Below are 26,792 nucleotides of genomic sequence, written 5' to 3' on the forward strand. Positions count from 1 at the left end.
CGCTAGCTAGCTAGATATTTTTTTTACGATTGTAAAACATCTTCAAGAAAGTACAGTATACAAATACTTGAGCTTATGAACTTAATTGGTTCCCAGACAGAGTGTATAAGGCAAAAAGTGTGTATCCTAAAAATTTATTTCCAATAGGAAACCATTAAAATTAGAATAATCCATTCCAAGGTTCCCATAAAACATAATTTTCTACTAAATTCGCCTTAAAACTACACAAAATATACCTTATTTTATGTATAATAAATGTGCGATGGTATTATAATTAAAGAAATAAAATTTACTCTATAATAAAGTCAGTTTATTTACCTTTGTGATGGCTTGATGAAATGGTGTGACCAGTTTCATGAGCATTAAACACTTGATGAGGAACGTAGCCTTCTTTCACCATCTTGAGGAATGATCCCTTGTAGGTGCTTTCTCTGCCATAATTTTACTTTGTTACTCATCAATTTTGTTAGCTTTTTGCATCAAGTGTAAAGACGGCTTGTGCGTATTATTTGTGGAGCCTGATTGATGGGAATTTTAACCTTGCAGTCTACACTCTGCCTTTGAACTACCAAAGTTGAAACGAGTCCAAATTTCACTGTTTTACATCCATTTTGTCAACCTCCCAATCACGTGGCTTTTACCGACGACTGGGGGCGGGGAATCCAGGACCAAAACAAGCCGGATGCCATTTTCTTGTTAGGAGAATGGGCTCGTTCGTGAACGACACGTCACTCATTGTGGCAGCTCTCCGTGTGTATTCCGAAAAATAGTTTGTATGCCAACATTCGTAAACTGAAAAGTTCGTAAACCAAGGGGTTCGTAAACCGACGTATCACTGTAGACGATTATTTTGGAAGAAGGGGGTTGCTTTGTGTGTCCCACTTTCTCTCTCTGTCGATATTTCTCCGTAAAACTAGTACCTGTGCTTGAGGACAGCCCACTGTAAGAGCCACAGCGCCACCAACAGCATGCCGTTAATCTCGCAGATGGAGAAGGCCCATTCGACCCTGTTGAATAGGTCAAAAAATTTGTCTGGCAGCGGCGGGGTGTGCTCTTTCGGCGGCACCCTTTCGTGGACCACCGAGATCACCACGGTGGTGGTAACGAAGCACACTACGGCGTAGACGAATGCCACGCCCGTCTTGCCCCACTCGGGCGGGAAGGAGGTACGCGAGGCCTCCATCGGAGGGATGGGAATGCGCACCATCTCCGCCGTCCGCAACGTCCCGTTCCGTTGGGGTTGGACCGTCCCGTTGGGCAGGCCGGCGGCGTGGCCGTTGGCGTGACCGTTCTTGTGCGCCTCGATGTGGGTCTCGATTCGCAGTGTCTCCAGGCGGTCCAGCAGTTGCTGCCCGCCGTCCGACGACACCAGCAGGAGCGGCGGTCTGTTGAAGTCGGCCCGGGTGAGCTGCAGCAAGGCGGCGCCGTCCGTCTGCCGCAGAGCGTCGATATATTCCGGCATGCCTTCTTTGCTCAGCCAGTTCGCGACGTCTTTGGTGGACCACGCCGCTACCGTCGTCATGGCGTCCGTGTCCTCGATTGACAGGTGAAGGAACGCGGGAAGTTTGGAGCTTTTAAAGGGAAGGGTTAAATCCCCACCAGCTCCGGTGCATGATGTTTATGGACCATCAAATCGGTGGTGGTGGTGAGGGGCAACGGGCGGGGGGGCACCCGTGGGTACCCCTTGTGGTAAAGGTCAATAGGTGGAAGTCCACCTTGTCTTTGGTTGCCGCACACCTGTGGAAGCAAATATATGCGATCACTACATCACACAATCCACTTGGTTCTTAACAGTCAAAGTCCTTTTTTCAAAACAAAAGTAGTGCTTGTACGTCTTTTTTTACAGAGTTAAGCTTTAAGTGATTCACTACCAGACGTGCAAAGATGTGTCCACTCCAGTGCCAGGGTTTTTGTCATTGTCACTCAAATTCCAGGACCCACAGAATATTGAGTTTTAGGATATACACATATTCAATGCAGAATTAAAAAAACAAACTCTCTTTCAATGAAAAGGTTTCTTCAGTAGTCATCTGTACTTCTTTGAAGGTGTCAGATGTTTCGCTTCTTATCCAAGAGGCTTCGTCAGCGAACTAAAATCTTTCGGCCCTATATATATCCCTACTGTCCAGACAACTGCCAGCAAAAGATTTTAGTTCGCTGACGAAGCCTCTTGGATAAGAAGCGAAACGTCCGACACCTTCAAAGAAGTACAGATGACGGCTGAAGAAACCTTTTCATCGATGGACCACTCCTGTACGACTGAGAGCTCACACAGACGTATTAAACTCTCTTCTGTCATAAAAAAAGTTAATTCCTAAATTATATGGGTCTGGAGTTGTATGCGAATGAAATGAGGGCGGCTGTCCAAAATACAATGCAATACATACATATTGGTTTATGTACCGTTTTAACAACATCTGGAGCTGTAACAAAGCGCTAACATGGAAAAAAGGGAAATGCTGCCCCCTTATGAAAAAGAAAAACAATACCAGAGGCCATGGCCAGCGCTTTATTGGCACCAAAGCATGAAAAACCAAAACCTCGAACAAATTCTGGAATGATGCTCTACATCATATTTTCAATCCCAGAATAAATTTGTGAATGGGAGTGAATGAGTTAATCTAGTCCTTTGATCACTGGCATGCGACCATTTTTAAATGGGTCACTTCATTGACAAACGTTGGCCTCTCGATCACAAATCTGCAATTAAAAATGTGTAAAATGTGCTTCTTACACATTTCACACACACACACACACACACACATTTCAAAGTCTCTGACACATCATGCATGAACTCGGTAAAACCAAGTTCTGCTATTTGATGGTTTTTTTTAATATGGGTGACACATTTCAAAACTTCTGCCCCACCCCCTTTGTTTTTTTAATGCGTACCCATGTGACTTTTTGTAACCATGATGAAAACAAACAGACAGCAATGAACATAGTGTTCAAGTGAAGAATTGTCAGCTGATGAGAGGTTAACTACAGGCTAGAGGTGTTATGATGGGAAGAGAAAAATATGTACAGAGCGAGCCGGGAGAGGCACAATTTAGGGGAAATGATGTCGCTAATGTCAGACAAACCCTTGGGAGTCAACAGGATCGTGGAAGTAATTCCACGTGATCTGTTTTTATCGTTTTTGACTCTAACAGATTTAAAATACAGTATGAATTATCTCATTGAATTCCCAGAAATGTTTTTTTTAACTCATTCACTGCCATTCCCGAATTTATTCGGGGTTTTTCTTGTTTTTGGATGCCGATAAAGCGCGGGCCAGACCTCTGGCAATGCTTTTTTTTCCCCTTCTACAGGGGGCAAGCATTTCCCTTTTGTCCATGTTATCGCTCTGTCCCAGCTTCAGCTGTTGTTAAAGCGCTTTATAAATCGTATTTTGGACAGCCGCCCTCATTTCAAGCTCATATAACTCCAGACTCATTTTTTTTTCTGATGAAAGAAGAAAGTCTAAGGTTTCTTATGCTGCATTGAAGTAGTAGTAGTTCTAAAATCGATTGTGTCTATTGATAGGTTGCATTTGATGTGATTTCATCTAAATAAGCAATGAAGCGTTGTTACGCTAAAGAAAACAAATAAAAAGTGGAATGGACTATCTGGGTGGCTACCTAGTTAGCACTTTATTTGCTATATATTAGCTATCTAGCAGCTATCTATTCACCAGCTAATAGCTATCTATTCACCAGCTATGACCTATCTATTCGCTAGCTATTTGGTAGCTAGCTAGCTTTCCGTCTATTTGAGTGACTGCCGGGTTGAGTGAACGCTGGCGCGTGTGGCTGCCGCTGCTCACCCACAGGAAAAAAACTTATCCTGTGACTGTAAAGTGACCTTGAGAGTTTTGAAAGGCGCTTATAAATGGAATGTATTATTATTCTTATAAAAGTCAACATTCTGTGGGTCTTGGAATTCGAGTGACAATGACAAAAACCCTGGCACTAGGGTGGACACATTTTTGCACGTCCGGCAGTGAATGAGTTCATAACGCCTCCCCACCACGTCCTATCATACATCTAATTATAAAATACCATGGTCAACGGAGCGTACCGCAAGGAACCTAACCTTGACATCGGCAGTTTTGCATTTTCATGATACCAAGCGTTTGTTTACAAAGCGCGATTTCCGTGATGGAGACGGACGGGGTGGTTCTGCTCGAGACCGGGAGGTTGAGTTGGAGGTTGTTTAAACAGGAGGGAAATGAGAAGGATGGGGTGGAGGGAAGCGGGTTGGAACCCATAAATCAAAGAGAAGGTCGACTGTGAGGCAGCCCCACCCCTGGAAACGCCGTTTGAGCTTAGCTCTGAGAGGACGGTGGCGACAGCGCTATCAGTGCCCACGACAGGTGAAAGAAACCATCTGTCATCATACTTAGGAGTTGTTTTGTATATTTTGGTTCGACTAAAGAGTCTGTCTGGGACGTGTGTTTAATCAATCGAAGGGAGGCAAGGTCTAAAAACAAACATATGAACGGTTTGGCTATGTGACAAGCCAGCTGTGTAACAGCGATGTGCGAACATGACTTGACGGCGATAAAGAGCATGAGACAAAGAGCGCTAAAACCAATCTGAGATTAGCTGTCAATGACTCAGCGCTGTGCCAAGGACCTTTGGTCTGTGAATCGGCTTACAGTCGGTGAGCTGAGGAAATCAGATCACCTCCACTGTACCGGCCACAGGAAATGCACAATAATCCCAAACTGGTCCAAAAATCTGGAACGTGTTTATGCACTCACATCAAGCACAACGGTGCAGTTGTTTTCATTGCTTGGGGAACCTTAGCACGTAGAACATCAAGTGTGTCAGTGATAAGCGATTTGAACTGTTATTGGAAATACAGTAAAGTCTCGTTATATCGATATTCAAGGAAGTCCGAAAAAATATCGATATAACCGGGACTATCGATATATCCGACTCTGTTTGCATGTAATTTTCTCCGTGCGTGCATAGAAATAGTATCGATATAACCGGGACTATCGATATATCCGATATCGATATAACGAGACTTTACTGTATGTTGTTTGACAATGAGCAGAGTCACCTCATGACAGATTTCAGAAAATTGATTTTCCAGGACTGCACCATGTTGCAAGCTTCCTTAAAGCCTAACAAGAGCCTTAACCTAAAGGCTGGGGTCCCTCAATGGGTAGACGAAAAAACAAAACGCTAATGCTAGGATGCCTGGACAGTACAGTACTTGCATTTGTTTAAAAAAATAAGCACAAACACCACTTAGCCAGTCAGACAACCTAATTCACTGCCAGACATGTGCAAAAATGCATCCGCTCCAGTGCCAGGGTTTTTGTCATTGTCACTCAAATTGCAGGACCCACAGAATATTGACTTTTATAATAATAATAATAATAATACGTTTCATTTTTAATCGCCTTTCAAAACTCTCAAGGTCACTTTACAGTCACATGATATTTTTTTTTTCCTGTGGGTGAGCAACAGCAGCCACACGCACCAGCATTCACTCAACCCGGAAGTCACTCAAATAGATAGCAAGCTACCTAGCAAATAGATAGCTAATAGCTAGCGAATAGATAGCGAACTAAATCGCCAGCGAGCCAGCTACATAGCCCGCTAGATAGCTAATAGATAGCAAATAAAGTGCTGACTAGGTAGCCACCCACATAGTCCATTCCACTTTCTATTTGTTTGCTTTTGTGTAACAGCGCTGCATTGCTTATTTCGATGAAATCACATCAAATGGAACCTATCAATAGCCACAATCGATTTTTTTAGAACTGCATAAACATTCAATGCAGCATAAGAAATGACAAATAACAAATGAGTTAATTCCTAAATTCTATATGTCTGGAGTTATATGAGCTTGAAATGAGGGCGGCTGTCCAAAATACAATACAATACATATTGATTAATAAAGCGTTTTAACAACAGCTGAAGCTGTAACAAAGCGCTAACATGGACAAAAGGCAAATGCTGCCAGCAAATGCTCACCACAGGTCTGACCAGCACTTCATCGGCACCACCCACAAGAATAACCAAAACTCGAATAAAATGGAATGGCACACCACGTCACACTTTTCTATTCCCGAATAAATTCGGGAATGGTAGCAAATTAGTTACATCGGTTGGGTGTAAGTACTTATATTATTTTGCGGGTGTTCACGGACTGAGAAAACACGCCACTGATATGCTTTGTGTGACAGGCTACTTTTACAGTAAGTAAACTGAATGAATAAAGAATTATCCTTGAGATGATTTGTCAATGTCTCTTATTCTTTGTTGCTGCGTTTACTGAGCGGGAAGTTCCATTTGTATTATTCATGCAGTGATGGATTGACTCAAAACAAACAATTCACCCGGCATGAAGAAAATTCAGTCACCTGAGGTGAATTTTTTTTGTCATTTTTAGTATGAATACTATTATTCGTGTTCACAAAGCGTTGAACCGGTGACAAAACTGTTGCAACAAGGTGAACTTTGAATTGTAATAGCGCTAACAGAGCAACACGTTATCGGCGGCTGGAGATGATAAAAGGGAATCTTATACATAACTTGACATGGTTTACTTGGTCTTTATTTGCCATTTTAGTGTCTATTTATATTGATGATTTTTTTTATGAAGGATGAATTTGTATTCAAAACTGGACTTTTGCTTTCATCTGCCATTTTTGTACTTGAAGATCCTGTTTCTTGAACCAAATGCTTTATATAACATATTGACTATTTTATTACTGTATTTTCCAGTGTATAAGGCACACCGGAGTACAAGGCGCACCCCCAATGAATGGTGTATTTTCAAACTGTTTCAATATATATACAGTAAAGTCTCGTTATATCGATATTCAAGGGAGTCCGAAAAAATATCGATATATCCGGGACTATCGATATATCCGACCCTGTTTGCATGTAATTTTCTCAGTGCGTGCATAGAAATAGTATCGATATAACCGGGACTATCGATATATCCGATATCGATATAACGAGACTTTACTGTATATATAAGGCGCACCTTCAATGAATGAAAAAGGTTTTCCAAATATAGTACAGACGCTTCCCTACTTACGAACATTCAAGTTACAAACAACGGTACATACGAACATTTTTGCGGGTATGTCGAAAAATGTTCGGACCGAAATGCTGTAAATTACATTTTGCATTGTGCGTCCTTTTTCGCCGAGTGGTGCTTCTTTCCGCCGCTAATACCGACGTGAGGTGCTGTGAGAGCTCGGCCAGCATCCAACCCGTGTCCTGCTTCCTCCGCCCCGTTCGTCGCAGTGCCCAATCATATATTATATTAAATATTTATTTTTCAGTAAAAAAAAAAAACAGGTTACTTACTTATACAAGCCTTAAACATACTTATATAAACCTTAAACATACATTCCATTCAAAATATAGCACTGAAGCACTTACGAAGAAATTCACCTTACAAACGACCGTCCTCGTTCGTAAATTGGGGAGCGTCTGTATATAAATAGATAAAACATTTCCAAATATAAGGCACACCACATGATAACGCGTGACAGTAAAGGCTTGGGTTACGTATTACTTCTACGGAGGGGGAATTGAGTCGCCGGCTGCTGACAGTAGTTGCTTTTGGGTGTGCCTTATACATCGGAAAATACGGTAATCTATATGTCTGCACTGCTCGGATTAAATATGAAATCCTTTTCCCCCTGCAAAACATTGGCAAGGATGTAGCAAACAGCAACTGTGGTGCAGGTATTTGCTAAACATCTGCGACCCCACCCTCCAAAAAGTAGCACTTGCCCCGTGTGTGTTACATTTTTCTACTACAAAAAAATCAGCGGGGTCAAGTTGAGACAAAGCGGGCGAAAGGATAACGGGGGTGGGGGTAAATCACAGGGCAGTGCACGTGACGCGACCAGAAAAGATCCCACCCAGGAGGACAATACGTCAAGCTGACACAAACATAAACGCGCCATCGGTGGCTCGTCTTTATGAAGCCTGGAGTGGAAGCAAATGAGTCATTTGGGGCGGGGGTTCTATGAAAAGTTCTTGGCAGGGGAGAGGAGACGGGAGATCTTGTGCAAAATATGGCTATCCAAATCCAGCATAGTATCTTCTATGCTATACCATACTAGGTCAGGACATGATTTGCAAATACTTGTACCGTATCTTCCGGTGTATAAGGCGCGTCCAAAAGCCTTGATTTTCTTCAAAAGATGACCCTGCACCTTATATGCGGGTGCGCCTTATATATGAAGTAGCTCCTATATTTTGTTTTTCTCCTTTCATAACTTTGCTACTATGAAATGTAAATTTCTCCACTGTGAGACTAATAAAGGCAAATCCAATCCAATCCAATCCAATCCAATATTGAGCCACAACAGGTCTCGCAACTCCTGTCAACAGCTATGGACTTCCCGTGTATAACAAATGGTGGCTAACTCCAGCCTCCACTGTAGCGCCTTATACACAGGAAAATACGGTTACCTGATACACTGACCTTGGTAAAGGGCGAGATGAAACTAGTGATGCAAACAATATTTGGAAAATGTTTTTCATTCATTGAAGGTGTGCCTTACAGCCTGGTGCGCCTTATAATCCGGTGCGTCTTATAGTAAAGTGTACCATATATAAGGGAAAAGTTTGAAAATTCACCATTTATTGGGGGTGCGCTTTATAATCCGATTCATTTTATAGTCTGGTGCGCCTTATATATGTAGAACGTTTGAAAATTCACCATTCATTTGGGGGTGCGCCTTATCGTCTGGTGCGTCTTATATATGGAAGAAGTTTGAAAATTCACTATTCATTAGGGGTGCGTCTTATAGTCCAGTGCATCTTATAGTGTGGTGCGCCTTATATATGGAAAAAGTTTGAAAATTCACCATTTATTGGGTGTGCGCCTTATAATCCGATGCATTTTATAGTCTGGTGCACCTTATATATGTAGAACGTTTGAAAATTCACCATTCATTTGGGGGTGCGCCTTATCGTCTGGTGCGCCTTATATATGGAAAAAGTTTGAAAATTCACCATTCATTGGGTGTGCACTACATATATGGAAAAAGTTTGAAAATTCACTATTCATTAGGGGTGCGTTTTATAGTCCAGTGCATCTTATAGTGTGGTGCGCCTTATATATGGAAAAAGTTTAAAAATTCACCATTTATTGGGTGTGCGCCTTATAATCCGATGCATTTTATAGTCTGGTGCACCTTATATATGTAGAACGTTTGAAAATTCACCATTCATTTGGGGGTGCGCCTTATCGTCTGGTGCGCCTTATATATGGAAAAAGTTTGAAAATTTACCATTCATTGGGGGTGCGCTACATATATGGAAAAAGTTTGAAAATTCACTATTCATTAGGGGTGCGTCTTATAGTCCAGTGCATCTTATAGTGTGGTGCGCCTTATATATGGAAAAAGTTTGAAAATTCACCATTTATTGGGTGTGTGCCTTATAATCCGATGCATTTTATAGTCTGGTGCGCCTTATATATGTAAAACGTTTGAAAATTCACCATTCATTGGGGGTGCGCCTTGTAGCCCGGTGCGCCTTATAGTCCGGTGCACCGTATACGCCAGAAACTATTTGTATTCTGTTTTGATTGCAGTATAACAACGTCCCAACTTCATCGGAATGCGGTTTAGATCACTTCCATTTTTTCCCAACGGGAGAATTGTTCCATGAAGTGAAGAAAACATCCTCGTACATGCGGCGTTGGACCCGATCCATGTTTGGAAAACTTTCATCGTTTCGGTTCTCGACAGCTGAATGGGATTGGCCTCGAGGGACATGACAAGTGTGTCATGCATTTGTCAGTTCTTTTCTTACCCTTTTTTTTTTTAAACGCCCTATTCCTTCTGTGCCCTCCTTCGAACTCGTGTGATCAGGAGCCAGCCGCTTGCACTCCCTCTCTGGGGCTCAACTGTTGCTTCCCGTCGGCGTCCGTTTTGTTTTTCTTCCTGTCCAAAAAAAATAAATAAAAAATATATAAAAATTACATGTCATATGGGAGCTAGTTGAAGGAAACCATAGACATTTTTCTTTTAAAAAGAAATAAATACACTAGGGCACAGACGCAGTTTTCGGCGGATGAACACCAAACCACACGGTCGAACAGCGCCACGGTGGCTGGCGGACTAGTTTTCCTCACCCCCTTTCTTTGAGTGCGGACGTGGTTTGTTATCGAGTGTAGTACTTTTGCTATTACAGGAACGAAAAAGACCCCACCATAGGCTAGTGTTAAGCCGATGAGGACACAAAAGAAAATGACGGTCAAGCAGAAGAAGGAGATTATCAAAAAACACAAACGATGCGTGTGTTTGTGCGACTTCTCAGTACGCTAAGTCGACCATTGCTACGTGCGGCTAAGGGTGTTTCTGTGTTGTCTAAGCAACGGTCTCAGGCAACAGTAGAGGTTGAAAAACTGTTGTTGATTTGGACTAACGAAAAGTAGCTAGGAGGGGACAGTGTGAGTGAGTGAGGGTATTATCGCAGAGAAAACACGACAACTTCACTCGGATATCATCAACAGGCCATCACACAGGTAAATGAAACAACTTCATTATACAGTACAGTTTATTTCTTTAATTACAATAAAATAGCACATTTATTATACAGTAAAGTCTCGTTATATCGATATTCAGGGGAGTCCGAAAAAATATCAATATAACCGGGACTATCGATATATCCGACCCCATTTGCATGTAATTTTCTCCGTGCGTGCATAGAAATAGTATCGATATAACCGGGACTATCGATATATCCGATAGATATAACGAGACTTTACTGTACATAAAATAAGGTATATTTCGTGTAGTTTAAGGCTTATTTAGTAGAAAAGTATGTTTTATGGGGACCTGGGAATGGATATCATCAAAAGGCAACTACATCTACGACCATCACAAAGGTAAATAAAACAACTTGATAATACAAGACAGTTTATTTCTTTAATTATAATACTAGAGCACATTTATTATACATAAAATAAGGTATATTTTGAGTAGTTTAAGGCGTATTTTGTAGAAAATTATGTTTTATGGAGACCTGGGAACGAATTATTTTCGTTTTAATGGTTTCTTATGGGAAATAAATGTTTGGAAGACTAACTTTTTGCCTTACACACACTTTCTGAGAAGCAATTAAGTTCGTAAGCTGCGATATCACTGTATCGCAAACACTGTATATTATTGACCCAAATTTTTTTTTTTTCCCATTTTTCCAAAAAAAGAGTGTTTTGTTAGTCATTTCCAGAGGGTGTAGATCCTTGATTGGGACGTTCCCCGCCACCGCAAACAATGGCATCCTGTTACAGGCTATTGATTTTGTGGGATAAATGTAAAGTGCATACTCTCACCTGTATCCCTTTACATTTTGGCACACAAATATCACACAGACGCAAACACTTTGTAAAATACATCCGTGTGTGTGTGTGTGGAACTGTCGGATATTTTACTGTTAAGAGGTTAGTTGTAAGATTAGAAATAAATCGTTGGCATTTGAAGCATGACATTTAAAAAAAAGCGTTGCACAAAAAAAACGGGCAGATTTATTTAGGAGCTAATGTGATTTTGCTGACATAAAAAAAATACAATTAAATTAAGGGGAAAAAAGGGGGAGGAGGACAAGGTGCTCTCTGGAAATGCTATATTTATCCGCACAAGGTCCTTCATATTGATCCTAGAGGGGCAAAAGAACGCTACGGCTCAATAAAGAAAATAAGCGATCATTGACGCTGGATTAAAGTCCGCGGAATTTTTTTTAAGCTCTCTGGGTAAATATCTCATCGCATATCTGGTTGTCGGAATTTGAAACAACAGAAGCATATGTTGCCATGTCCTTTTGCTCGTGATGAACGGATCAATGTCTGCGCGTGAGTTATGTACAACATGGTAACATCATTTGTTAATAAAAGCAGTAACCTAAGCGCTTTTAATGTTTCCATTGTATACAAGCCCCGCACATTAGATTTTTGTCTTTTTATATATTTTTTACGATACACAGGCACGTCTGAATTTTCATTCCATGCATTTGTTGTAGAATCCTTTCTCCCTCTTCTTCCTCCTCGAAGTGATTGGCTCAGTCTGGTTTTAAAGGTGCTTCACCTGAGCTTCTGGCCAATCAGGTCCCAGCGGCAATTGGCCATTCCCAAGTGGTTGCAATCACCTTCAAAGTCAATTAGTGGTCGCCCAACTCTACTGTTTTGGATGGGGAGAAATGCATACCTTTCTCCCATCCAAAATCCAGAAAACACAAAATTATTTAACATTTCTTTTGGCATCATGACAAGGTAATTCCTAAATTATATGGGTCTGGAGTTATCTAAGCTTGATAAGCAGCTGTCCAAAATACAGTAAAGTCTCGTTATATCGATATCGGATATATCGATAGTCCCGGTTATATCGATACTATTTCTATGCATGCACGGAGAAAATTACATGCAAACAGGGTTGGATATATCGATAGTCCCGGTTATATCGATATTTTTTCGGACTCCCTTGAATATCGATATAACAAGACTTTACTGTACAATACAATACATCGATATTGATTTACTGTATATAGCGCTTTAACAACAGCTAAAGCTGTAACAAAGCGCGAACATGGACAAAAGGCAAATGCTGCCCTCTAGTGGAAATGAAAAAAAAACATTGCTAAAGGTCTGACCAGTGCTTTATCAGCACGCCCCGCAAGAAAAATCAAAACCCAAATAAAATCGGGAATGGCAGCGAATGAGTTAAAATAACACAAAAATGATGTTCAGGCTTAGCGCACTTTGATTATAACACAGCTGCCATTCGGGTGTTTGAATGTGCGGGGTGTAATCATCTTTTGTCAAGCGTCAGTTTGAAATATTTTGAATAAATTACAACTCTGCGCGACAAATAATCAGCTTGAAGTGAAAGGACTACTTTTAATACTTAATGTGTGTAAATAATAAATCTGAACGTGTTTGAGGTGTGTGGGAGGTGTAAAACTCATAAGTGGACCTGGAGGCCACTGGGATTCAATGTACAGACGCTCCCCAACTTGAATGAATTTATTCGGAAGTTGCTTCAGTGGTATATTTTGTATGGAATGTATGTTTAATGCTTATATAAGTATGTTTAAAGTTTATATAAGTATGTTTGAGGCTTGTATAAGTCACCTGTATTGACTTTTACTGAAAACTAAACATTTAATAAAATATATGCTTTAGGAAAAGATTCTCTATAAAGATATGTACATGTAAAACTGGAGAGAATACTACATGTTCCGACAAAAATGTTCATATGTACCGTTGTTCGTAACCAGGCGAGTGTCTGTATCTCTTATCATGATGTAAAATGACGACACGGCAATAACCTCAGTGCTATATATTGTATGGAATGCATGTTTAAGGCTTATGTAAGTACGTTTAAAGTTTATATAAGTATGTTTGATGCTTGTATAAGTAACCTGTATTGACTTATACTGAAAACTAAACATTGAATCAAATATATGATCTTGGAAAAGATGCTCTAAAAATGTAAAACTAGAGATAATACTACACGTTCTGACAAAAATCGTATGTACCGTTGTTCGTAACTAAAATGTTTGTAAGTAGGGGAGTGTCTCTATCTTTTCTCACGATGTAAAATGATGACCGGCTGTAACCAGGAGGCAAAAGCTGCTACCGTTGAACATTTTTAATACGTGCAATCATCCCAGAAACAAAAAAGCAAATACACGTCATTCTCCAGAGCTTAGCAACCACCTGAATGAAAAGGCCATAAAACGTCAGCGACTCTTGCGGGTGCGAAGAGTAACCAGTGCTAGTTGCCGTCTGCTAATGAGAAATTCTCCTGTGGTTTTATGCGCCCTTGATTAGGATGTCAGGCCCGTATGGCCTTTGGGGGAAACAACATAAGTTGCAGATGGTCTCTGTTCGATAGCATGTTGATCACAAACCACACTGCGAGGCCTGTTTTCGACAGGAAACCATTAGAGTACATTTAGCCCATCTTTGTGTTTACATGAGGAAGTCTATTCGGCTTCTTAAAAGTAGGCAATTATACTTATCAACACTTCACACTGTTGAATTATTAAAAGGAATGAAAATGATCGATTTTTCACGTCACGAACGTTGAAAAAAGGCCGACCTTTTGAAATCGAATCGCCGTCGTGCGTCATGCATTGCTACGCTGAGAGTTGCGTGACGGCAGTAATCATCCATTGACTGGAAGTCATTTTTATTGGTGTTTTACATTTGACTAAAAATATCAGCCTGCGTGTTTTGGGTATTTTACATGCTATAAAACGTTTTTCTGATGTCAGTTAGGAAACAAAAAAATGGTGTGGGTAGTCCTTTAAACATACTTATATAAGCCTTAAACTTACGTTCCATTCAAAATATAGCACTGAAGCGACGTACGAACGAATTCACCTTACAAACAACCAGTTGGAACGTATCTTGTTTGTAAATTGGGGAGCGTCTGTACCACCTGAAAATATTTTGGGCAGAAATTTGAACACCTCGGAATGCAGAAGTGGCAGATGACGGAATAAAGACTGCGCTCATAAACAAGAGACTGCAAGTCGCAACAGGAGGACGCCTCAGTTTAGAAAAGGGTTGTTGCTTCCAATTCCTTTCATGAAATCCATCCGGCAGCCATCTATTTGTTCAAAAATTGGCCTCTTTCCATTGTTTCCTTGTGTTTCTTTCGCTCAAGTTGACAAAAGTAGGCTCAAGCCAGCAGCGTTAACCCAGAATTCCAAAATGCCGTTGTTCTAGGCCACCGAAAATTGGGACATCATGTGAGTGGGAGTAAAACTTCATGTGTTTCTAATTATGTCACGACAAAAAAAACTAAACAAAACGAAAGCTAGTTTTGTTTTGTGCGTCTTTTAGGGGGAGAATGTACTTCAGAGTCAGGACTTTTTCCATTGTGAATTGGAAAAATGTGACTTGAAAAGATCGTGTTAACTCTGCTGCTGCTTTTTGCTTCTAAACTGTCAGTCAGAAGATAAACAAGAACACGTAAAAGGAAAAGGATGCCCCCATTGAGATAAGCAAAGGGCTACTCATGGATGTGTTTTACCCTACAGTGATATCTCAGTTTACGAACTTAAATTGGTTCCCAGAAAGTGTGTGTTAGGCAAAAAATGTGTCTTCCAAACGTGAATTTCCCATAGGAAACCATTCTGTTTCCAGGTCGCCATAAAACATAATTTTCTACTAAATAAGACTTAAAACTACACAAAATATACCTTATTTTATGTACACTGTCTGTAAGATAAGAATGTTTTCAATTAGATATCAGGTAGACAGGATGAACTTAATACAACTAATGATGTGAATTGTTGTGGATTTTGTTTAAAAAGTAGCACAGCAAGTCAAAGTGATCCACCATTTTTTTAACATTTTAACACTTTGAGGAACAGTGGTTACTACAGTGGACATTTTATTAGGTTACATGAACGGGTTAAAAAACAAAATTATGCAAGGGAAAATTGACTGCATAGTGTGTCGTGTACTCAAGACGAGCAACACAAAACAACCACACACACATCCCGACAGAAAAGTCATTGTTTCCACCAGAGAGAGGAAGAAACTGTGAGCCTTCCCTGCTTGTAGACGGTCAGATAGTCGTTGCTTTGGCAGTGACGCATTCTGGAAACAATAAACCCCGTTGACTCGACTGCTACGTTTTACTTCCAAACTTCGCATTGAATGTGGGGCATTAATGCTACGTTTGAGAAAAAAATTGCATTCCCAACATAAATAAATACAAATCCCCACGGCCATTTGTTTTAGTGCTAACAGTATTTACTCCCACCCGTTTTTTTTAGCAAATTCTCGCAAGGATTTCCAAAAGGTTTACGTGTGCTCAAGATATTGATTTTGAGCGAAACCTTCTCAGCCAGGATCTGCGAGATGCTCTTAAAATTGAAATATCACTGAAATATCTTTTGTGACACTAGTCCAGGAACTTTTACGACACTCATTGCAGCTACAAATTGTGTGTTAACGTCGCACTAACACCCAACATAATCGTACTGGGATGTCACCCAAGTTCACATAAATTAAGGCAGGTGATAAGACCACATTGATTAAATTACATCATCTGCGTATCCTCTTTTGTATTTAATCTGTATCCACCCTTTTATATGCCTATTAAGATGACAAATAAACGTTTTTGCATTTTTATGACATTTATATTCTGGTTTAGAGTTCACTACTCATGTGGGATTTACCACATTCATGCTAAATGTTCAAAATGGCGCCCAAGTTGGCAGCCGCCCGCGATGAGAAGCGCGCAGAACGCCAATGCATATGTTGAACAGTCGCGGCTTGGAATTGAAGCGGATTTACGTGGGACAGGAGATATGAGACCATTTCTTTTCGTCAGTGGATGCTACAGATCCGTGTTTACTTTTCTAACAACAAAATGGCAGCCGACTGTTTTTGTCCTCTATTCCCCGCCACCAGTCTTCGGTTAAAGCCACGTGATTGGTCAAGAACGCAGCAGTGAGGGGAGGTGGTTTAAACATTAAAGAGACTGGCAGACGACAGTGAGTTTCAACTTTGATAGTTCAAAGGCAGAGTGTAGACTGCAAGGTTAAAATATCCCATCAATTAATCAATTCCTTGTGTGTTCTACATACTTGGCAATAAAGATGATTCTGATTCTGATGCAAAAAGCTATCAACCCAGCTAAACAGAACACAATTGATGAGGAATTAGATAAAATTGTCACAGAGAAAGCACCTACAAGGGATTATTCCTCAAAATGGTGAAAGAAGGTTACGTTCCTCATCAAGTGTTTAATGCTGAGGAAAGCGGCCACTCCATTCCATCAAGCCATCAACGACCATCACAAAGGTAAATAAAACGAATTTATTACATCGTACAGTTCAATTCTTTAATTATAATACCATAGCACATTTATTATACATAAAATAAGGTATATTTTGTGTAGTTTTAAGGCTTAGAAAATTAGAAAGTAGAAAATTACGTTTTATGGGGACCTGGGAACGGATTAATCTTATTTTAATTGTTTCCTATGGGGAAATAATATTTGGGATACACACTCTGTCTGGGAACCAATTAAGTTTGATGTGGTTGATACGATAACTTTCTATCAATTTAATTACGATGACATAAAATTACAAATCAGTAAGGAGGAAACGTTCCAGTTGGTCCCGCCCAGTTACAGCAGTTCGGTACTACTTTAGCCGAAAAAGAAACAACCCTCAGTCACGGTGTAACCAATCTTGCTACCATGACTACTTGAAGCTAATATTTACCAAGAACCGAATCTCGATCAGGGCGAATCACTGCCCCCAAGCTCCCCTCGCCGTTAGCCGACACACCTGTGACATAGACATTCGTCCACACGGTAGGTTTATTTTAAAAATGCTAAAACTGTCACACAGCCCGTGTGTATACAAAGTGTTAGGGCCGACGGTGATGTGTGTTGTGGTATTTAAGGGCTTATAGAATGGAAAAGCTAAAATAAACGAGTAAAAAATTCATGGCTATTTTAGCTAGCTCGCTGGATTAGCTAAAAACACACGAGACGCTCGGCTCGGAACCGTTAGCTAGCTAGATCCCCCACACCAGTTTACATTAGCCAAAGTGCTAAACTACCACCTCGAACACTAACTAGCGACGCCTTTCCGCGGTTGAACAACAACAGTAAATACGGCATAATGGTCACTCAATATCGGCGTCGTCGTTAAGACATGACGCGACAACTATAATTTTAGGATCCTTCACGAGGCCGGAGAGCAACATAAATACGCCGCGTTTGGAGCATCCCATGGGGTGTACGTGCAGATGACAGCGGCGCAGATTTTCCAAGGGTCCGTAAACTGTTACACCGGAGCCGCATTCAAAATTGGTGTGGTGTTGACCCAACGACTAGTTTCACACATACACCATTTCTCCTTTGACGCTTTGAAACGTTGTATCAACATAAAATAATAATGTTGTTACCTTACCTTTGAATCTTTGAACGCGTTCTCGTCAAACTGTTGTGATCGTGTTGCGTCACTCCGTTTAATCCGAGTGATGTACACCACTGACGAGGCGTTTAACAGTACTGAGAAGTAGGGAGTCCTTGCGTGACGTCACGCATGCCGCATTCGTTTGCTCTCGGAGATTGTACAATCATAATACGCCCCGAAAGGGAAAAACATATCTTATTTCCTGTTGCTTCAAGGGGTCTTAACAAACATAGCAACAATGAAATATATTTGTCTTTTTTTATTTTAATTTATAAAAAATGGCAGCTCCACGAAGAATATCGCGGTGGAGTAACTTCCAATGTCTAGTGAGATGTAAGTGAACACAACAGTGCAGAACTACGTAGAGAAAGCAAAGCCTCAGTAGGATGAGCTTCGAGTGTTCTTGCAGCCATCTGTTGGCCAGAATTATATCTTACATTTAGACTCTAAAAATAAATAAATAAAACACAAGACAACAAATAAAAATATACGTTATGCTACATAAATTATTGATTTGATGATAACTTTAATATGATATTGGATTGATTGGATGTAAAGACTTTGATGTTTCTCTTTATTTGTCAGTTTTCAGATCTTCCAGGCAAGTGACCCCCAGATGGAATGTGTCCCGGAGCTTGATCGTGGCACGGAGTCGAGCAAGTCGTGCTATGAAATCCGTCCGATGCTGTGCGGGTCTCTGCAAGTCTGTGTGAGTCCGTGTGATTCTGTGTGATTCCCCCCCCCCTACTTATATATGCATTTGCATGCGTGGGAATGCGTCAGGACATAAAAGGTGCAGACTTGTCATGAAAGGAAGAGGAAAGGGGATATCATATATTAAAATAACTAAGAAAATGCATACCTTCAATGACTTCCCATTGTAGCATTAAATACGTATCAGTAAATCTGGACGAATTGAATCGTATCAGATTGGATGTTTTCATTGAATTTTCTTCAGGTAAATTATGTGTGGTCATTTTCTCCACTGTTATTTTCTTTTGCTACAAATAAGACCCACAAAAAATGTTTGAGCTTCCAGAAATTAAAAATGTACATTCTCTTCTTTCTTCTTGTCCTTTCGGCTTTTCCCTTCAAGGGGTCGCCACAGCAAATCAGTGTCCTCCATAAAAATGTACATTATTGAGCAGAAATTGTAATTGTGGATTTTTGAACATCTTTAATTGAATGAAATCAATATTCAATAAACATTCACACATTTCAACAACTTGAAATAATAACCTAATTTATCTTTGATGTGATTAAAAACTAATTAATGCAAATTTGTGCAATTCAAATTGCATCTGTTTCATGTCATTCCATGAAAAGATGTATCATTAGAAAAACAGATGATTTTCCAAGGTGACAAAAAAGGACCATGCAGGATTTCCCCAAATAGAATGCAATATACAGGCAGGAAAACACACAGTTAGCTAGCTACATGCTGTACCATCATCTACCATTCAGTTCTTGCTACACAGAGGAATTAGAAGCAGTCAGGTCAGTGCTATCTAGAACATCGACCAAAAAAGTGATGTATCACGTTCTCAACTGCACGCATATGCTAAAAAAAAAGAGATGTTGTGATATGGCAACCACATCAACTTCACATTAGTTAACTGCACGACGTGGAGAGAAAATAACGTATTCCGGTATCATATTTACTGCAAGTTGAACAGCATTCTTGTCCAGTCAGCTGAATTTGGCGATCACACTTTAAACTTGAAATATGATGTTTTCCTTTTCCAGATTAAACATGTCGAATTGATCACCAAAGTACGTCACCTGGCAGAGTGCTCACAACACAGATAAGACCTCAGTCACTGGGCGTGACTTACAAGCTATCCAAAGTTCAGGTTATTGTGAGACTCCTCAGGGCAACTTATTTTTTCGTCTTAAAATAGAGAAAAGACAATTTTGGACAGGACAGCAGTTTTTTTTTTTGACGAGGCTGAATCATGCAGATCGACATTCGTATGATCCTCCTTGTTTACTTTGTCAGTACGCTTCGTTACGGCAGGTGTTTTCTCAACAAAGCCAGTATTCCAAGGATTGCCAAATACTTTGGTACCAAAGGTCGGTATGAAGATGTGAACCCCCATCTTTTAGAGGACATCCTGGCCGTCAACACATCCATCCTCCAGCCTCCGTTCCCACAATGCCGTCCCATTCATCTAACCGCTATTATAAGACACGGTACGAGATACCCAACGAATGCCATCTTCAAGCACATGCAAGACATGTACAAAGTGGTAAAAAGCGCCACGCCGGACAAAGAAAGTTGGATATGCGAGATCCAAACACGGTGGAGGATGTGGTATCATGATGACATGGACGGTCGGTTAGCCCAGAAAGGGGTGGACGATCTCAAACATCTTGCGGTCAGGTTGTCCAAGCTGTTCCCCACGCTGCTTTCTGAGGAGAATCTTCGTGGAGGGCTTGTGAAGTTTATAAGCAGTTCTAAGCACCGGTGCCTCAACAGCACTCTGTCCTTTATGGCGGGACTGACGGAGCAATGGGGTATTCAAGGTACAGTACCTCTCGACACAGTTGCATTTCGAAAGCACTTGAGACATTGCTAAAAAAAATAATCATCATGCATAAAGCACCATAAAGTAAAGATTAAAACCATGTAGCTAAACATGTGGTTTAATAAACAATAATACAGTGATACCTCCGTTTACGAACCCCTTAGCTTACGAACATTTTGATTTACGAACGTTACATTTATGAAAATTTTACCATGGCATACAAACTTTTTTCGTACACGAGCTGCCTCAATGAGTGATGTGTCATTCGCGAACGAGCCCATTCTAACAACAAAATGGCAGCCGACTGTTTTTCTCCTCTATTCCCTGCCTCCAGTCTTCGGTTAAAGCAACGTGATTGGTAAAGAACGCAGCAGTGAGGGGAGGTGGTTTAAACATTAAAGAGACAGGCAGACGACAGTGAGAGTTTCAACTTTGATAGTTCAAAGGCAGAGTATAGACTGCAAGGTTAAAATTCCCATCACTCAGGCTGCACAAACAACCCACACAAGCCACCCGTACACTTGATGCAAAAACCTACCAACCCAGCTAAACAGAACACAATTGATGAGGAACTAGATAAAATTATCACAGAGAAAGCACTTACAAGGGAACATTCCTCAAGGTCAGGGGTCTTAAACTCTGGTCCTTGAGGGCCGCCGTCTTACATGTTTTCCAAGTCTTCCTGTTGCAACACACCTGTTGCGACACAGCCTCAGGTGCGTTGCAACAGGGACACTTGGAAAACATGTAGGACGACGGCCCTCGAGGACCGGAGTTTGAGACCCCTGCTCAAGATGGTGAATGAAGAAGGTTACGTTCCTCATCAAGTGTTTAAAGCCGATGAAACCGGCCACTCCATTTCATCAAGCTATTAACGACCATCACAAAGGTAAATAAAACCACTTTATTATACTGTACAGTAAATTTCTTTAATTATGATACCGTAGCACATTTATTATACATAAAAGAATGTATATTTTGTGTAGTTTTAAGGCTTAGAAAATTAGAAAATTATGTTTTATGGGAACCTGGGATCGGATTATTCTCATTTTAATGGTTTCCTATGGGAAATTATTTTTTGGGATACACACTTTTCGCCTTACACACTTTTTCTAGGAACCAATTAAGTTCATAAGCCAAGGTATCACTGTACTGTCATGACTTTTTAGCTTTTACGGTGAGTCTTTTGAACATCACTGCGTACCTCCTTGTCACCAACCTAGATCAGACATTTGACTACGAGGTGAACGACGCACTCATGAAATATTTTGTCCACTGCACCAAATTTGTGGAGGATATCGTCAAGAACCCCTCAGCCCTGGCGCAGGTTGACAAATTCAAAGAGGGACCTGAGATGAGATCGGTCCGAGAGAAGATTGCCAACCAACTCAGAGTACCTTACAGTAACATCACAGCTGGTCAGTGATTATTATTTACAAATCAATCCAGGCATTTTGCCAAATATCTTCTGCGCACTTATCTTATTTCTCCGCAGACATGGCTGACGCTGCAATGAACTTCTGCGCCTACGAATTGGCCATCAAGACTGTCAACTCTCCATGGTGTCAGAGCTTGGATGAGGTTGACGCTAAGGTATGGCGCTACACTCGTTTGGTCTTATACTATAAAGTCATTCAAAATCAATTGACAAATTTGCAATCAGGTCCTTTAGGTCAGGTCTGTTAGCTATATAGCTACCTGGCCATGTATTAGTTATCTATTGGTTATCTTATAGCTAGCTAGATACATAGCTTTCTATCTATTTGAGTTACTTCTGGGTTGAGTTGAATGCTGGCGCGTGTGACTGCCGCTGCTCACCCACAGAAAAACTTATCCTGTGACTGTAAAGTGACCTTGAGAGTTTTGAAAGGCGCTTATAAATGAAATGTATTATTGTTATGATACAAAGTTGAACCATTTTTTTTCTAGAGGAACTTATGTAAATAAACAATCCGGCCGATAGCCAAAGAGTCGCCAGAATAAAACATTAACTGTATAAGCGATGGCTAAAGTCGGTTTTTAACATTCACGTCACCATTCATAAGTCATCTTTCAACATTTTCTTGTTCTTTTGAACACCCCGTGACTGTTCTGTACTCAGTGGTGGAGCTACGGCTTGAGCGTTTTTTTTATTTGTTTGTTTGGATTACAATTTGCTTTGTTGTTCTTCCTAGATCCATTTCTACCATTGCAGAAGCCAAGTACAGTGATACCTTGGCTTATGAACTTAATTGGTTCCCAGACAGTGTGTTAGGCGAAAAGTGTGTATCCCAAAAATTTATTTCCCATCGGAAACCATTAAAATGAGAATAATCCGTTCCCAGGTCCCCATAAAACATAATTCTACAAAGTCTACAGAGGGCTTGTGCGGGTTATTTGTGGAGCCTGATTGATGGGATATTTTAACCTTGCAGTCTACACTCTGCTTTTGAACTATCAAAGTTGAAACAAGTCCAAATTTCACTCTTTCCTATCCATTGTGTCACTCTCGCTGTCGTCTGCCTGTCTCTTTAATGTTTAACCCCCCCCCCCCTCCCCTCACTGCTGCATTCTTGACCAATCACGTGGCTTTAACCGAAAACTGGGGGTGGGTAATAGAGGACCAAAACAAGCCGGCTGCCATTTTCCTTTCGGAGAACGGGCTCATTTGCGAATGACACATCACTCATTGTGGCAGCTCCGTGTGTATCCCAAAAACTAGTTCATATGCCAAGGTAAAATTTTCATAAATGTAACTTTCGTAAACCGTAATCCAAGGGGTTCGTAAACCGAGGTATCACTGTCGCTAGCGAGTGACACCTAAAGCCAGAAAGTCACCATTCCAAGATGCCACAAATAACTGAACAACTCGCAGTCTGTCCAATCCATCAGATATAAGGACCTGTATAAGCGTGTTTGCTTGCAAGCTACCTGAGGGCTAACCAGTAAGCTAGCTGGGGGCTAACCAGCCTTGTTCTGGTGGGTTATATGTAGATATACTGTATTTTCTAATGCTAAAACATGTCAAGATCATTTTTCAGCAGTGTGAGGGAAGAAAATGAGGCCTAAAGTTTGCACATCCTGTTTCGTTTTATGTCCAATTTGACCTTTAGCTCATGTAGCCTGAAATGAGAGTCACGTGAAGACCACTTAGCCCCAGATAATTTTTACGTCAACAGATATTGGAGTATGCTAATGACCTGAGGCAATTCTGGAAGAGAAGCTACGGTCATGATATTAACAGAAAGTCCAGCTGTATTCTTTTCCATGATGTCTTCAGTCGTCTGGACAAAGCGGCGAAAGAAAACCTGTGAGTATAATGTCACTCGATGCGACTCACTTTCAGACAGTTTTCAGACAGACCATTTTCCACAAATAATGTAATATTTTTTACGACAGTATTCTTAAAGGACAACCGACGCCTCCGGTCAAGTTGTGTCCATAATTTATAAAATCACTTCAAATGACTTCTACTGAGGGTATTTTACACAGATTCCACAGCATAGAGTGATATTTTACGTTTTAAGACTCGCACTGAATATTCAACAAGTCTTGTTTTCGAGTTGATGACGATTCCTGACGTGACGTCACTGAAGGAACGCCCCTGACCGAGAAAGCGACACACAATGCATTCTGGGTACTTTGTTGGGTCTGAAAACTTTGTGTTGATGGCGAAATTAGAAGGAAAAAACATAAATACCGCGATGGTGAATTGTTGTGTTGTTGCACTAAGACTACTATTTGATACTGGTTGACACAAATTCCCAGCAGACAAATCAGCCCATTTTCAACGGAGCTTCGGCGCCATCTTGTGCATTTTCTGGGCGCTACATTGGAATCCAGACGCCTCAAAATGAGACGAAAGGACTTCTTTAATTGATTGCAAACATTTATGCTTTCCACTTCAGAACTATTTGAATCATATTCATAACTGGATGAGTAACAAGAAAGCATCTTCTCCAAATCTGAAGCCATTGTTTTGATTCTCGAGCAAGGTGTGACGTCACGAACAAGGGGGCGGTACCTTTTGAAACTGAAACTTTCTGAGGTCAGTTTGAAGTAGTTTTGGGACACTTTAAGCCATTTTTATTGGTGTTTTTCATTTGACTAAAAATATCAGCCTGCGTGTTTTGGGTATTTTAGATGCTATAAAACGTTTTTCTGATGTCAGTTAGGAAACCAAAAAATGGTGTCGGTTGTCCTTGAAATCGATCTCCTTCCAAAACAATTTAGTTCCGGCCAGCAGGTGACCGAAGCTGTGACGATCCAAGTAGGCCACGGAGAGACCCTCCTCCCGCTGTACACACTCATGGGCTTCTTCAAGGACGACGAACCCCTGATGTCATCAAACTACGCATCGCAACAACAACGTTCTTTCCGCCCTAGCCTCACGCTACCGTATGCGGCGAACCTGCTACTTGCGCTGTATGACTGCGGAGAAGGAAACTTGAGGTTGCAACCACTGATTAATGAGAAACCAGTGAGCTTCCCTGGTTTGACTGAGAGTCAGCAGGCACCTATGCCGCTGTATAAAGACATCAAAGAACACTATAAGGAACTGATCCAAGGATGTGACTTTGAGACAGAATGTGAGCTGTTCAGTAGACCTAATCAAATTTTAGTTAAAGAGGCCTTGTAGAATTAACAACTTTTAAAAAATACAAGATTGCAACATATGTGGAAATAAAACAAGATACAACAACATTTTCTCATTAAGTGTATCGACACAAACAACACACAATAAACACGTTTTCATACAACTGAGTCAGAGTAATTTTAAAATAACCATTTATTGGCATCAATAGAAATGGGCCACATTGCAAATCTGGTTCACACTCCTTACCAGTAGGAGGCGGTAAGGCACCTCAACATTTCTTCCCAAAACGCCATAAAACTCCAAAAGATGAAGAATAACCATTTATCATAATAGTTTTATCTATTTAACTGTTAATTTCAACACGTATATCTCATCTCATTTTCCGTACCGCTTATTCCTCATTAGGGTCGCGGGGGTTGCTGGAGCCTATCTCAGCTGTCTTCGGGCACGAGGCGGGGGACACCCTGAATTGGTTGCCAGCCAATCGCAGGGCACACAAAGACGTACAACAGTCACTCTGACACTCACACCTAGGGACAATTTGGAGTGGTCAATCTGCCTGCCATGCGTGTTTTTGGAGTGTGGGAGGAAACCGGAGGACCCGGAGAAAACCCACGCGGGTCCGGGGAGAAAATGCAAACTCCACACAGGGTGGCCGGACCGGGACGCGAACCGGCGACCTCTGCACTGTGAAGCCGGTGTGCTACCCACTCGACTAGCAGGCCGCCCAACACGTATATTACGAGGTAAATAAAAATTGGGTTAAACAAACCAATTAGCATTAAAACAAGCATATTTCCTTCGAGCAAAGGTGTGGTTGTTTGAAGTACACAACATGCAATTTTCTGCACTGGTTAGATGACTAACTTCATTCGGGGCGTGGCATTAAACAGCTTGAAGCCTTGTTTTTTGATGAAGTATTTCATATTTCAAAAACTACTGCGAGGAGAGTTGAATGGAATTTACAGGACTTCATTTTCTACTGAAAAGTCAAAAAAAAAATCAGCCAAATTATGACTTGTATCATAAAGCACCTCTATATTTAGTGTGGTAAGAGTAAATATAAGGGCTCGGTTTCAAAATTAAAGAAAAGCCACTAACGACGAACCACTCTGTGCAGACTCGGTTCACCATATTTAGGTACCAGGTAGATGCGCAAATATGACGTTTAAATCTGCAAGTCTGAATTGGGAAAAAAACTGAAAGATTTATTGCATCAAAAAAGAGCTTTTCTTATCCAGTTAGGAAAACACCACTTGTCCGGTGTTCTTACTAGAAGTCAGCCTTATTGTTGTTGCCCATCTTCAACTCCGGATACAGTTTGAGAGATGGCTAATGTAACATAAACAAAGCAAGTGCATCTTACATTATGTGAGCTACAAAAACAAGTGCATGTGTGTATGAGGCGTCTGTTGTGTGGCTGAGGTAGGTGCGTTACCCTTGAACGACAACTGCTTGTTGTGTCTAACGAACACAAGTCAAATATCAACATTTCGTGTGAATGAAGTTGTAACAAAGTCGTAATCTCGCAGAATTTCGAGTCAAACGTTAGCTTGATGCTAATAGTCGAGCTAACCCAGCCATCGAGAAATGATATCGCCCGTGGCGACGAACTACTAAAAATGCTCGTTTGAAAATGTTCTTTCAGGGGAGGGTCGAAATGCCATCACAAGAGATATTGGGTGGTGAAAAATGCTATACTCCAACTTTATGGGCGCCGTCGTGCGCGGCTTTAAATCCGCCGGTATAGAGTGGGCTCGG

General features: G+C 40.9%; 2 protein-coding genes across 3 annotated transcripts in view; one reads left to right on the forward strand and one right to left on the reverse strand.

Annotated features, from left to right (window-relative positions):
- The window catches only part of LOC148889670 (phosphatidylcholine:ceramide cholinephosphotransferase 1-like), a 24,323-nt gene extending 6,300 nt beyond the window's left edge, over positions 1-18,023 (reverse strand). The window contains exons 1-3 of the mRNA XM_089011772.1: positions 17,922-18,023; positions 9,789-9,919; positions 921-1,737 (exon numbers count right to left, since the gene is read on the reverse strand). Of these exons, the coding sequence (XP_088867898.1) occupies positions 921-1,522 (602 nt within the window). The 5' untranslated portion in view covers positions 1,523-1,737; positions 9,789-9,919; positions 17,922-18,023. The remainder of the gene's footprint in view (positions 1-920; positions 1,738-9,788; positions 9,920-17,921) is intronic.
- Positions 17,137-25,194, forward strand: LOC148889671 (multiple inositol polyphosphate phosphatase 1-like). Of its 2 annotated transcripts, none has more exons than XM_089011769.1 (7): positions 17,137-17,317; positions 18,513-18,636; positions 19,674-20,453; positions 21,679-21,873; positions 21,951-22,048; positions 23,614-23,744; positions 24,668-25,194. In XM_089011769.1, the coding sequence occupies exons 3-7, from the start codon at positions 19,883-19,885 to the stop codon at positions 25,071-25,073; spliced, it is 1,401 nt and encodes a 466-aa protein (XP_088867895.1). In that variant the 5' UTR covers positions 17,137-17,317; positions 18,513-18,636; positions 19,674-19,882; the 3' UTR covers positions 25,074-25,194. The 2 variants fall into 2 exon arrangements, with proteins under 2 accessions (XP_088867895.1, XP_088867896.1); XM_089011770.1 differs by lacking the exon at positions 17,137-17,317 and adding an exon at positions 17,765-17,783.
- The last annotated feature ends 1,598 nt before the right edge of the window (positions 25,195-26,792 follow it).

This window comes from Hippocampus bargibanti, linkage group LG13 (assembly GCF_051943395.1).
Source record: "Hippocampus bargibanti isolate YZ-2025 linkage group LG13, ASM5194339v1, whole genome shotgun sequence".
In the NCBI taxonomy this organism is placed as follows: domain Eukaryota; kingdom Metazoa; phylum Chordata; class Actinopteri; order Syngnathiformes; family Syngnathidae; genus Hippocampus; species Hippocampus bargibanti.